This window comes from Fistularia commersonii, chromosome 27 (genome assembly GCF_037954325.1).
Source record: "Fistularia commersonii isolate RoL2024-O1a breed Wild chromosome 27, RoL_Fcom_v1.0, whole genome shotgun sequence".
Classification (NCBI taxonomy): Eukaryota; Metazoa; Chordata; class Actinopteri; order Syngnathiformes; family Fistulariidae; genus Fistularia; species Fistularia commersonii.
Window position 1 is genome coordinate 5,882,841 of NC_141310.1, and position 14,099 is coordinate 5,896,939.

At 36.2% G+C, this 14,099-nt stretch overlaps 1 protein-coding gene across 1 annotated transcript in view; it reads right to left on the minus strand.

The window, feature by feature from the left end:
• csmd1b (CUB and Sushi multiple domains 1b) overlaps positions 1-14,099 on the minus strand; it is a 283,651-nt gene that overhangs the window by 11,622 nt on the left and 257,930 nt on the right. Inside the window, exons 64-71 of the mRNA XM_086174557.1 lie at positions 8,984-9,157; positions 8,814-8,880; positions 7,941-8,047; positions 6,671-6,744; positions 5,759-5,870; positions 5,483-5,662; positions 4,868-4,930; positions 2,732-2,893 (exon numbers count right to left, since the gene is read on the minus strand). Coding sequence (XP_086030683.1) covers positions 2,732-2,893; positions 4,868-4,930; positions 5,483-5,662; positions 5,759-5,870; positions 6,671-6,744; positions 7,941-8,047; positions 8,814-8,880; positions 8,984-9,157 — 939 coding nt within the window. The remainder of the gene's footprint in view (positions 1-2,731; positions 2,894-4,867; positions 4,931-5,482; positions 5,663-5,758; positions 5,871-6,670; positions 6,745-7,940; positions 8,048-8,813; positions 8,881-8,983; positions 9,158-14,099) is intronic.

The window sequence follows — 14,099 nt, forward strand, 5'->3', positions numbered from 1 at the left end:
CACACAAGAGGTGTTAAATGTGATTGTCACACTCATAATATTAAAATTGTTTCATTTTCCCCAAAGAAACATTAAAACACCTCTTGCAACTTGCTGGAAAAATAAGGTCTGTAATGAAGAATAAGCTTTTTTCATCTCTGGTATAACCCTTTGTGCAGGGAGATACAATCACAAATGGAAAGCTGTAAAAGCAGGGATTGTATAACAAAACAGTCTTAGTCTGGTCTGCATGGAGTCGATTCAGACAAAGACGGGAAGCTCCAGCATGTAACTAAAGCTTGTAACTAATGCTGTTAAATGTTTTCTGTAAATAATACGTCAACATCCCTGAATGATCTCATGGATCAGCACATTCTGATACCCTCTCCCTGCTCCTTATACGATTATCCTTGATTAGATATGTGATGGTGGCCGCAACTGGTTATATAGCTATTTTGTCCCTGCATATATTGTTATGGGAATATAAACCTATAAACATGATATCGATCAAAGCTGTAGATATATAGAATTTACCAAAAAAAAATAATGCTAGCATGTATAATGTTTTTAATGTATCCCTGGGTAACTCCAAACACAATTTACATGTTTCAAAACAACTGCTCTTTATACTTTTTTATAGATTTGTTTTTCTGTATGTTCACATTCTTTTTGATTTTAAATTTACTGGCTGGATATGAAGCTCTGGGCTTATTTGCACCTCTTTTGTTCATCTGTTTACACATTATTGCAGATAGTCAATATTTTTGGAACTGGAGCATCATGCATTGTATGCAACAGTTCAAAACCCGTAATCTTTCAATTTGAAATGAAGACTGAAAGAAGGTTCCCCATGTTGGGTTTCAAGTAGAAAAAGGAGAATTGATTATAAAAAAGGGCTTTACTTTGTTTGCATAAATTGCGATGCAATCTTTATCCTCACTCTGTCCCAATACTTTAAGTAGTGGCTGTGTGGCAGGAGTTCATTGTTGCACTCACAACTGTTATTGCACTCTTACTGATGGTGCTTAATGCTTCTCATCTACAGTGATTAATATTTCCTTCAGGGAAGGTCTCCAGGACTGATTGATAATTGTGTTTGGATTTTATTATCATAGTAATCATTTGGATTGTGTTACAAGTTGGTTACATGTGGTTCATGACAAAACTACAAGCATGTGGCTAATTAAAATACCCTTCTAACTATGTCATGATTGTTTCATATTATTATTGTAAATTGGCACCTGGACATTTCACAATGCACAGACATTAGAGTTCTTCAAACTTCTTTGGTGATTAAGCTTGCCTGGAAGACACCTAGGAATAGACCTGTCTGTTTTAATTTAACGCCTGCTTCTTCTATTAATTTCCAGTTGAGCTTTGTTGCCTCACATCAGTTAAAACCAACATTTTTCACACTGTGAAAAGAGGTATTTGTCTTAATTTGCATATTGAACAGTTGTGTAAGATTTGACCACATGCAGTCCCCAGAGATGTGTCATGATGACATGTTATCCGATATTGTCAGAGCTCTCCGCTTTGTGATTGGATCGCTTAAGAAGTATGTAAATGCCCCATCTGAACAGGGCCAGATGGTCCAGCAGGGGCTGACAGAAAGAAAGACAGTTTGACTGGTAAACTGAGACAATGAAACACCTTGACATTTTGAAATTTTCATACTCCTTTTTCCTTTACCTTCCACATGACACACAGTATAACCCTTTGAAGATTGACATTTGCTTTTCAGCAATATTTTATGACTTGGTTAATTATCATTCCAGCTCATAGTTTGTTCATAATGACAAGCCCATATGGTAGAAATTTCACAGAAACAAAATTAAACATAAGATATATACACACACGTGCATACATATACTGTCAAGCCTATACCTGAAGTAAGAGAGAGAGAGAGACTCTTCCTAGTAGAAAAAAAAAGATTTCGGGATCGAGCTACACTATCGATTGTGAGATTTCTCAAAGATTTTCAGTTCTGGGAGAACCTTATACCATTTTTCAATAAATAAAGAAATAAACATTCATGAGATGTTTGGAGTCTCTTTCTGTCTCTCACTGACAACTGGAAGAGGATATAATCTGTTGTCATTTGTCCAGTTGTATTTTACGATACTGCAAGAAAGTAGGGCTCCTAATTCACCTACATTAACAGAAAAGATAAATTAATCATTAAAATCATTCCACATTTAATCATATTGCTCCAGAAAATTATCTAAATATTGTCAAGAAAGCATTAAAGAAGTGTTTTTTTTCTATGAATATGATATGGCTTTAGACAAACCAAGACAAAATGTCTAATAAAAGTCTTGCTAAGATAACTGAAATAACACCAATTACACAATTTTAAACACAGGTATTGGGATTGTATGTTGATGTGTGAATAAATGTTGGTTCTTTTAGCTCACTGTGTATTTACACCCTCTCATTTTATTCACAGTGAATTTAAAATTAATTTTCAGCTTCTGGAATGTGATGGTCTTTAAAATCACTGAAATCATACACAGCACACTTCCAGTTTTGATATCAATTTTCTCAAAAATATGAATACATTTAAAAAAAGAACTTAAACATCTTGCGATCCATCAGGGTTTATTTTTCAATCATTTTCTTTTCTATTTCACACACTTGTGACAATTTATTAGTGGCCATCTTCTTTAAAGAGCTAAACTTTAAATGTTTAAATGAACGGTTAAATGTTATAGTTTACCATATGTTAATGTTTAGTGACATTTTTTTATACCTGAGAGTCTGATTGATACCCCTGTGGTCTCCAATAAAGTGACGTTAACTCGGCCACTGGTGGCATTGAACCCAGTCACTGTGAATGTGGTGGCCTGTCTCTTCCCTAAATACTCATAGAAACCTCTCCACTCTGAGTTTGGAGCAAAGACATCCACAGGAACTGCAAAACAGAAAGAGACAAAAGTCAATTTCAAGCTTTTATATATGTATACATATGTATATATATGTGTGTATATCTGCTGCTACTAATTTGGATTATTCACAAACAAAAAAAAATACATACACTTTAATTGACCAACAAATAATTTTCTGCCGAGCTCTTGCTATCAATATGGTGGCATGTTTGTTGCTATCACCAAGCAACTAGGATTTTTTTAAAGAAGGGGCATAATTACAAACCATCATCGCCATCATTGGTCATCATTATTTATCTGGTACTGCTTATCAGTGACCAGGTTGCAGTGACAGCAGATTGAGTAGATTGACCCGGGTGTCTCTTTCCCCCAGTCACACCTTTGCTCATTGGGGGACCACAATCCGTTCCCAGGACAGATAATTCCTCCACCTCCTTCTGGGTGGACATGCCCAGAATACCTTTAAAAGGAGGCTTCTTTCAATGCTGGGAAGCTGTGACTCTGTGCCAAGCACCCCCCACCCCCGAGACATTTGTGCTCCTCACCCTATCAGCCAGCTACCCTGCAGTGGAGGAAAACCCATTTCAGCTGCTTGAATTGAAGACCTTGATTTTTCAGTCTTTACCCAGGGCACATCACCATAGGTGAGAGTTGGAACATTAATAGAACTATTAAACTTTAAACTGGTTCAGCTCCTTCTTTACCACAACAGACCGATACATCCAAGCAGCGGATTAAGTCCGTCAAGTCAATGCCCCAATGTACCCTCACTCATTTAAGAGACACTAAAATAATTAATGGTGGTGAGGTTGACATGAAATGTTTATCTGTGAAAAGCATAAAAGCAACTGGTTACAAAGAGCAGCCCTGACTCAACAACCACTGGAGACATTTGTTCAGAATGCAGATGGAGCTCCCACAGCATTTGTAGAAAGACCAGATGGCTCCTAACAACAACCCTGATACCCCATGGTCTTGCAGCAACCACCACACAGCACTCTTTGGGACACGGCTGGCTGCTTTTTCCAATCCCATAAAGCTCTGGTACACAGGATGACTGTACTGCCACAAACCCTCCAGGAGCCCTGTAATAGTGAAGAGCTGGTGCACTGTTCTACGACCTGGACACAATCCACATTGTTCCTCCTGAATTAGAGGCTTGAAAATTGGCCCAGGTCTCCTTTCCAGTACCCTGGCATAAGCTTTCCCCAGGAGGCCAGGCAGAGAGATCCCCTGTTGCTAGAACACAAACTGCAGTCTCCCTTTATAAACATGGGAACCACAACAACCGTAGAATCTCCACAACATCTGGTAGGTTTTCCCACAATGTCCAGTGTCTTCAACACCACTGGATATACTTTGTTCACACTTGGTGCCTTGCCACAGAAGAGCTTTTTGACTACCTGAGGAAGCTCCACCACGAAGGGAGAATAGAAACTCCCAAGTCTTACCACTATGTCTTCATGGCATTTAGGCTTTTTTTTTTGGCTTTCTCCTGCGACATATACGGTACATGTATTTGCAAAAGCAAAAAGGGGCTATGTGGAAAGCTAATAATTGTGATTTGTTAGCCAAATACTACTTGCTACATTGAGTTATTGCATACAGGAATACTCCAGTTCAAACTAAATTAAAATAAAGTTGTTTTTCCAACTCGTTCCTGTTGTTAAAATATTTTTTTCTTGCTTAATATATCCTACATCAAAAGGAGAAAATATCACAAAGCATTGCACATGTTGGTTTTTATTTAGAACGAGCCTACCTGCCTCTGATTATTTAACTATATCCTGTGAAACTCAAACAAAACACCTTGCAAAGACATACAACTTACCTGTACCTGCAATTTCAGACATTGTCTGAGCAAAACGACCTTAACTTGAAATGCAAGGCCAGTTGGTGCCAATGAACTTCAAGAGCCATCACCGTATTTATAATGCGTCAGTAATCAAGGAACAGTATTGACAGATTTTGTGTGTGTTGTTATTGTAAATTTTACATACCCCTAATTTTGTTCTTCTGGACATCTGAATCTCCTCTTCCTTTAGGATTTACTTTAGCTCCAACTGAAATGACACAAAATTCAGCTCTGGCGGTTTACTGAAAGCAATCAACTGATTCCCAGGAGAAAAGATTAAAAAGTATTTTTAACTTTATAAAAGCCTGCTTTCTGAATGACTGAATTTTTAATCAACAAGATTTGTGATAGTTGTTTGATCTCTCTCTCTCTCTCTCTCTCTCTCTAGAAGTACCTAGTTTCTTTGCCATGAATGTACTGTATATGTGTAATATTGGAAAAGGACTGGCTCCAATGTATTTAGGATACAACAAAGTGTGCTTATAGTCTGAGCCAGCCTTTTAAAATTGAGCCTTAACTAGCAATGAGAAAATGAACACTTTGATCCGTGAATGTGATATCAGTCTTCTGGTGTCAGACTCTATGCATACATTATTTTGCTCATTGAAACTCAAACATTCAACTGAATGAATAAGAATAATAATACATTTTCACCGGAATAGTAAATTCTACTAAAATGTCATTATGGTCTTATGGTCAGAATTTAAAGTTCAAGATCAGTCTTTCTACTAGAGGCATCTTCTGGATTGAATTTAAATACCTTTACAAAGTGGGGGCTTTCCTGACCATCTCCCATCACTTTTACAAGTTCTGTGCTCTGATCCTCCTGCCAAATAGAAACCATCTTGACAAGTGTAGATCAGTGTGTATCCAAGAGTTGGCAGGTCCATTGATCTAACATCTACATTACTGGGGGTTTCTGGTTGCCTGCATGAATGAGCTGAGAAATGGGAAAAAAAAAATATATATGTATATTTCATACATGCATGATTTCCTTTAAAATTTGAAGTAAAGAAAAACAAATGCTCATCCTTACCAACACATTCAGGCTGGGTTCCACTCCAGGTCAGATTTTCCAAGCACGTTCTTGTGGTGGAACCAAGAATGTGGTAGTTCTTGCGGCACTTAAAGGAAATCTTACTCCCAACCTATACAGTGTGAATTCTTTTTTTTAATATTCTATATTCAGTGGTCATTATTTATTACTTATACTTTCTCAAGATCTGTAACTTTCAGTGGCTTAGATACTTTCCCATTTGCAGAATCATATTTTCTTGAAAAGATACACTCTACCTGTCATGGAAAATTCAATCAAGTTACAATTTTGTTCAAAAGTAGAATGAGCTTCCTGTTTGCTTAAATTCATGTAAAGATATGTAAAGCCCATAACTTCAATGAACTTTGTGGAATGAAACATATATACCAAGCAAAGTGTACATCAAGAGGAAAAAAACATAAAACTCCTCCTATCCAAGATAGAGATGATGATTTACCTGGATAATGCAGCTTTTTTGTTTATTTCATTAGTTCAAATAACTTTTGTGAAATTGAACCCAAGGTTATACTAATTATCAAAAATTAAGTTTATAGACTTGCATCGTTAAAAAAAATTTTTTTTTTAAATAAATCTAGGTTTTTAATCAAGCATTTTGATTTAAAATGCATACTTTGAAGATACAAATCAACATCCCTAAAGCTTAAAAATCAACCCCTAAATTCAGGGAAATTTCCATGTTTTATCTGGTTTTAACATAACGTCATAAACATGCTTCACAAACAATTATTTTTTGAGAGCAATTGCTCTTATAGTATAAATGTAGTGGATGGGTAATATTTGTACAAATACGATCCTTTTTTGAAAAAAGGTATCAAAAATGTTGAATACATTTTTGTAATAAATGAATAAATAAATATTTAATTAAATATATATATTTTTATTATATTTGACCTGAAAGCCTTGGGCCAGGACTGGGATTCCATATGCTGGTGTTCCTGGGTCTCGACAGCTGTTGAAAGCTGGATCTGAACACACACACGTACACAAACACACAAAAACAAACATAGTAAATCATCAGGTTAAAGATAGTGTAACATACCTTCATTCTGCATGGTATTGAGTGGAGAGATGGCACAGCTATTTATACAAGGCAATTTGCCATTCTTAGATGATGATTTTATTTTCTAGTAATTATAAAACTTTCTACTCTGAAAAACAAGTGTCTTAAAAGAGATAACAAGGCTGCCTTCTGAGATAAAAATCTTTGTAGAAATCAAATGCTGACATCTGAGAAACACACTTCATCTACTAATGAGATAAAATCTTCAACTATCTATACAGTAATGGTAATGCAAAAAAAAAATGCATATGGGCGACATAATCTCATTTACCAATAATCTGATTTCACACAAATATTTGTTGATAACAGCTGAACGGAACAAAATGTTCCTCCCAATCATGATGGGAATGTAATACTTTCAGCATACAAGTTTGGAATATTTTGGTTTCTCAATTGCACAGTATGCAGGTTTTCAGAGTTTTATGTTGGGAGATGTCAGAGATACTGATAACTATCATAACATTTTATATAGCATAATAAAAAAACAAAAAGCAAATGCAATATTTATGTTTACCATAAATTTCAAGTATCATAATGCACATGGTGCAATGTCCCGTTGAATGGTCCATAGACAATAGTTCTCGATGATGTGTAGTGCATTGTTATTTATCATGCCATTATTTATATTATGTTGTGTCCAATATCCAAACATTAGTGAAAGAATGCCATCACCACTGTAGTCTGTGGTATGTGGAAAAAAGTTTGACTTATTTTCCAAATCAAGCCATTCCATTAACCCCTTTGAATCTTGGCTTATGAAAAACTTCTCTTTAATTCCCTGGTGTTTTAATCCACTTCATGTGGCTTTTCTTGCCATCTTAGATTGTTGTGCCTGTGAGCCACATGCTTGAGATATTTATGCCTGTGTATGTTTCAGTCTTTTTCTGACTTTATCTACCTAGTAGTAGATAAAATCTGGCAGTGTGGTTTAGATAATTATATTTGAATCGATTTCATATGACCTTGCTTACAGTGCTGGAAATATATTTCAGGTATGCATCTTCATGTCAGTAAACTGCCATGAATTTTTGAGAACAAACATATGGAAAAGACAGGAATTATTAAAACTGTTTCTCTTGGAGGTGTTTCTCTTGGATTTACCAATGCAGGCTGGTTGTTGGTCACTCCAAATTCCATCAGCTTGACAGACTCTTGATGGAGAGCCTACCAGCAAATAAGGCGTATGGCAGTAGAAATGGACTTCTGACCTGAAAAAAGAACACATATATTTTTATATATTGTATACATTCACGACACAAACAACTGATGTGAAATTCCTGGACTGCGTTTATCCCTTCCTATAGATTACATGAATCAAGCTACCCTGTATATATGAAATTTTCTAGAACAATTCACAATCAGTTTTGTGCCTCTATATTTTATACAGCCAAAGCTTTTCTGTAGTCATCAGTTTTCAAACTGACGACCAGAGAAGTAGGTAAATATCTTATACTCATATCTTTCTATCTGCACTGCCAGGGGTAAACGTTTTGTAGTCATGCTGGAACTATGAAGGTCTCCAAACATGGCTCACATTACGAAGTGTATGCATGGTACAAATCTACAATTTACAGATAACAAATAAATGAATAAAATGTCATTTAAAAAGTAGGGATGTAACCCTAAACAATGTCACCATCAATAACAAAAACAACAACAACAGTGTAGAACACTTGTATCTTGACTGTAACAATCCCATTATTCTCAGTGTGACCATTTATAATAATGATAACATCACATTAATAAAGCACATCTTTGAAAGAGAGCCTTGGTGTGCAATGAAAGTATCTTGTAAGATAAAGTTCTTAAAACATCTTTAGCCTTTTCAGGTTACCACAGATACATGGTTACTAGATAGGTTATCCCAAAATGTATCTTTTCTGCACAGACTATCTGCCTACCTGCATTGAATATCAGTATAGCTGTATGTAGCAAACATGACAGAAGGGAATGATCAAGATTGAAACCACTGACCCGTAGGAGAAGATGTTCCCTTCTCTAAATCCACCTCCAGGGGACCCTGGATCACCACACAGAGCAGCTTCAGAGACACAACAGATGAAGTTAGATCCAAAATACTATCTGCTATCTCCATTGTTTAAAGCCCCTGCCAGATCTCAGCTATCCAAAGCCAATCAACTCACGCAGACACTGTGGTACGTCTCCTGTCCACGTTCCATTTCCCTCACAGGTTAAGATTGCAGGAATGGACAATTGGTAACCATGGGAACAACCGTAGCTGACACTAGATCCCCATGAATGGTCAGTCCCTTCTACTTTTCCATGATGTATTTGGGGAGGAGGCCCACACTGGATCACTGAAATACATGAACAGAAGATAATCTTCACATCAATTTAGCTTCATGGGTAACCTAGTACGCCACCCCTCAGCAGAATGTGCTGGTGGGGATTTGTTTCTTGGTTTTGAGAGTTGCTAAATTGTATGTTTCAAGTATTCCCACAAATGCATTGGAATTCAAGAATATATTTCCTCACATGGTGACTAGGGGTGTTAGCGGTACCTTTACATTCAAAATCCTGTATGAAGGAAGGGTTGTGAGCCCATGTTAATGAATAATTGACTATTTTCTTGCCCTTTTTCACACGGAGGATGAACCTGCATTGGCAAATACCCACAGAGTACCAGTGTATGATTATTCATGGTTTACATCCATGATTGAATTTTCTGTGACAAAACATAAACCTAGGAGTAACATAACATTAAGAGCTCTTTGATTGTCAAAAGTCAGGGACACTAGTTGTACCATGTTGATTGGAGGTATGGAAATCACTCTGAAATCTGGGCCATGTAAAGTATGTTTCAATCTCATAACGTTCTGGAAGCTGGAGAAAATTAGAGCTGAGGCGTGGTAAAAGGAGGAGAACACCCTAAACAGGTCACCAGTCTACAAACCATATAGGGGACAATCTTACTAGATACAAGATATTGCCCTATATCTCTGCTATTTTCTCCAGTAACCAACATACTTACAACCATCTGTGAAGCCACGGATGGGTTGGTTGAAGCTCATGGCGTGGTAACTTGTAGGTGCATTTCTGTTACGATGCAGTGTGATTTAATTTGACCTGGCATACTCCAAAGTAATGGTTTGTTTTTATCCCAATTTAATAGGTACATTATTAATGCAATAAGCAATGCCATTTGTTATGTACATAAACTGCTTATTACACACAGTGGTTGTGCAACCGGCCAAACAAACTACACTGCTATTAAGATATTGTACAATTACAATTTATAATGCACATCAAGTCCAGTTTGCCCCACTTTATGTGATCTATTTAATTGGTAAGTCATTAAATAAGAGCAGAAATCTGCATAGTAGATTATTATTTTAAACTCTGGCAGTGTGGTTGCAGTTCTTTAGAATATATGTCTTTTGTGGCTTAATGTAATGGAACAAGATTAAAAAGTATGCTAGTAGATATTCCAAATCTTTTTCCATTATACAGATGTCAAGGAAAACTGATAGAGCAAAACAAAAACACTTCAACAACAAAGGAAACTCTCAAGGGAAAAAAAAATGCAATAGCTTCATAAATATTTTGCCCCCCAAAAACCAGAAAAAAAACTCAATATCCCCTCTAACAAACATAATGTTTTTTTTTCCTCTGAAAATCATTTGTTGCTCAAACTTGCATTGGAGATTTACTGATCGGGTCCAGGTGAACACTGACATTGGTAACATTTGTAACCAGAACACACCCATGACAAATTTGAAAGTAAATGGAAACCATTTGCATATCTGGATTCTTGGACAATGTTTATCTGATTCACCTTCTATATATATATATTATACCCAAAAGAACTAAACAATATGCCTTGAACATTGTTTTATAGATTGTTTAAATAGATCCCCTAGAGACAGAATATTCTAAGTTATTTTCACACATGGTAACTTAGACTCCTCAGTTAACCTCACATGTTTTTTGGTCACTGAAATGAAACATGAAAAAAAAAGAATCCACACAGCCGACCTGCCTCAACCCAGAAAACTGTCGTTGTGCGGTGACCGTGTAACCACTTTACCACTCTTCCACTCAAGCATGCACTGGGAAAAACACATTAACATTTCTGCTGCCTTGCTAATAGTAGTACAATAGTACACTACTAACAGTTCAGATTCACTTTACACATACATTTATACATATATCTGCATACATATATATTCATAGTACACACACAACTCAGCTACGCACTCAACTACCTCTTTTTCCAATTTTGTCCAACAATGTGTTTTCAGGAAGAAATCTAAATTTACGCTTATGACTCAAGCATTTGATTACTATCTATGTCATGATAATGAATCCCACAAACCAACAAGTATTTTCAAACTTTATAACCACTTGTGAACAAAACATTTCTGCTGTTATTTTGCATTAAAAAGCATCTGAATCTACAGGGGCTCTGTGATTACACTACCTTATGTTGTGTTTGCATAATTTTACAGAAGATTCCCAGAGACACCTGGTGAGAAGCTACTCTTTCTTATAAGAAATTGTGCTTCATTTATGTGTAAGTTGTATAAGCCTGGATGTCATCGTATAAAATTTCATTACACACCAATAAAAGTGTATGAGCATGAGTGTTCATGTGCCTAACTCACCCAAGATAATGACAAACATCTGCATGATTTCAAACATCTAATAAAGTCAGTGTAATTCTTGTCTAAACTGGGGACAGATGGTTTCATACTACATTCACTCTGATATGATGATACAGTTCACACTTGGAAACACAGAAATGTCACCACATGCACAGAAAAATACAGACATCCAAAAAGACATGCTTGCACAACCAGCATGATATACATGCTGTGCAAAAGACAGTGAGAGTGAAGAGCTACCGTGAAATTAAAACATTTAAATATATATATATAAATTTATGAACATAATGTAGCATCATAAATAACATTGATACAACAATCATAGAACATACGGCCCCATTCCCAGTTTATGGAATGTGATTTGCTCCCTGTGTCCTTGGTGATCTTAATATATGTATTTGTCAGTCATCTTCTGTCATAGCAACATTTCTTTTGCAACACTATTGTTAGGCATCCATGGCTGCTTGCTGCAAAGAATCAGTGAACTAATTCTGTGATTATATGGCACCCATGTCTTCAAGAATATTTTTCTGTTATTTTCATCACTTAAAAATATGTTCTGCATTCTATTATATTTAAAAAAACAACACATCTGGATACAAAACGAAGCCAAATGTCATGTTTTTTGCCCAAGATAAACTATTCTTAATTTTATGTTGCATAATACCAGTAACAATATCCAGTTAGGTTGCCAACAGTAGATGGATATTCAGATTAATAAGTGAGTGAATGTTTTCCTCCCTCTCATACCAACTTTGCTGTTAGGGATCAAATTCTTGTGCTCCGAAAATAGCAAAATCACTCTTACTGACTTCAGAGGTTAATATTCCAGGACAATATTTCTGCAGGTCTCTGATGCCCTGGGAAGACTGTATGTCTGTAATTGAAGGCTTCTGAACTTTTTCTTTTTGCTTCTACCGTTGCTTTTTCGTTTGCCTATGAAAACTTGCTTTTCCCTTTGTAGCTCCCATCATTTTCTGTCTTTTCCATACATTTTTCTTCCATCTGTGTTACCGCATTATGATTTTCCTGCAGTGTTGTCCCTATCCCCCATTCAGCCTTCTGACTTCCTTCTAAAGATATCTCCCTCCAACCCCTATTTTCCTTTTCTCTTGTATCTTTACCCCCCCACCACCTTCCTCAGCTCCAGTCTTATTTAATCCTCTTGCATTGCTCTCTTGGCCTCCTGACACTGTTACTACCACGCCCTCTCTCCCTCCCTTTATATTTTAAGCATATCTGTCTTGGCACAATTCACCCAGTCAACACATTTTATGGGCTTAATCCCTTTTCTCACTGTGTGTTTACAGGTTTGTAGGCAGGTATTGATTTGCCTCTTTTTGTTTCTCCCATTATTCAGCTCCTCACTCTGCCTCTCTCTCACTTGCCTTGCTCATGCTTTCTCGTTGTCACCCCACTGACGCCTCATCACTTTCATTCTTCTCTCCTTTTCATTCACTGTCTTGATTCTTTCTCACATTTCCCCTTTGAATCTCTGCATTACATTGCCTTTGTGTCTCGTCTGTTTGCTGCCTATCAATTTGTCTATGTGAGAGTTTGCCTCTCCAACACATTTTCTAAAAAGAGCCTGGCTGGTTTCCATGACACTTTGACGGTTGGATCATGGATGAAAGAAGGGCAATTAAAAATATTTTGAAGTGAGTATTTGCCTGACAGTATTTGTTGCTATCTCGGAGACCTTGATGGGAGTCTGTAGTTTCTGAGCACTCTCCTGGTAGATGTTTTTCTCTCCTACCCTCTCTACCCTCCATCACACTCATTTGTTGAACTTCCCATTGACTACCTCATTGAATTTGTATGTGAAGCTGTATGTTTATGGGCTACAACTTCTGTGTGTACTTGTCGATGTCCTCTTTGAAAAATTATCAATTGAACACAGTTGATTTTTTTTAAGTTGGATTAAAGACTTGCACAATGCAGAAGAAGACTTGTAATGTTTTCTAAAAATGATTTCCTTTTCAGACCTATTCAACTTCTCTGCCTCTAATTTTTTTTTTTCAATTTCCTGACCTTCTCATATTTTCTATCACCTACAGTATCTTCTGCTTCTGTGTTTTTCCCTTTTCTCTGCATCTCCCTCAGTAGCCTCTCTGCTTTCTCATTTTTTTCATCTTGGTTCAAAGCCACAGCAACTGCATGAGCCAGCAGGAGATTTTCTGTTTGTGGGGATGAAATGGCAGGGAGGATCTCAGGAAACATTCTTTTTAATGTTGCTTGGTATCAAACTCTAAATATGGTATGCTATAAAACATCTCATGTATTCTATTCTAATAGAATTATTTTTTATTATTTAATCTTAATGGAAAACAAAATTATTTTTTATAAAACAATGCTTTTATAAGCAACTTCTTATTGCAAGGAATAAAACTTGTTAAACTTGCTTCACCGCATGTCAGCTAATCAATTGATTAATTTTGTTGCTGTAGCCAATATTGATGCCCATGTTTTAATACAGATAATATTTGCATTGTTTTCAACATATATGTGTCAATAACAAATTGTTTCAGTTGGCTTGAGATAACAGTTTTCAACTATTAAATCAAATCATATGTGATTCAACAAGGTATATTTAGAAATGACAAAAAAAATGGAAAAAAATCACATCATTACATTT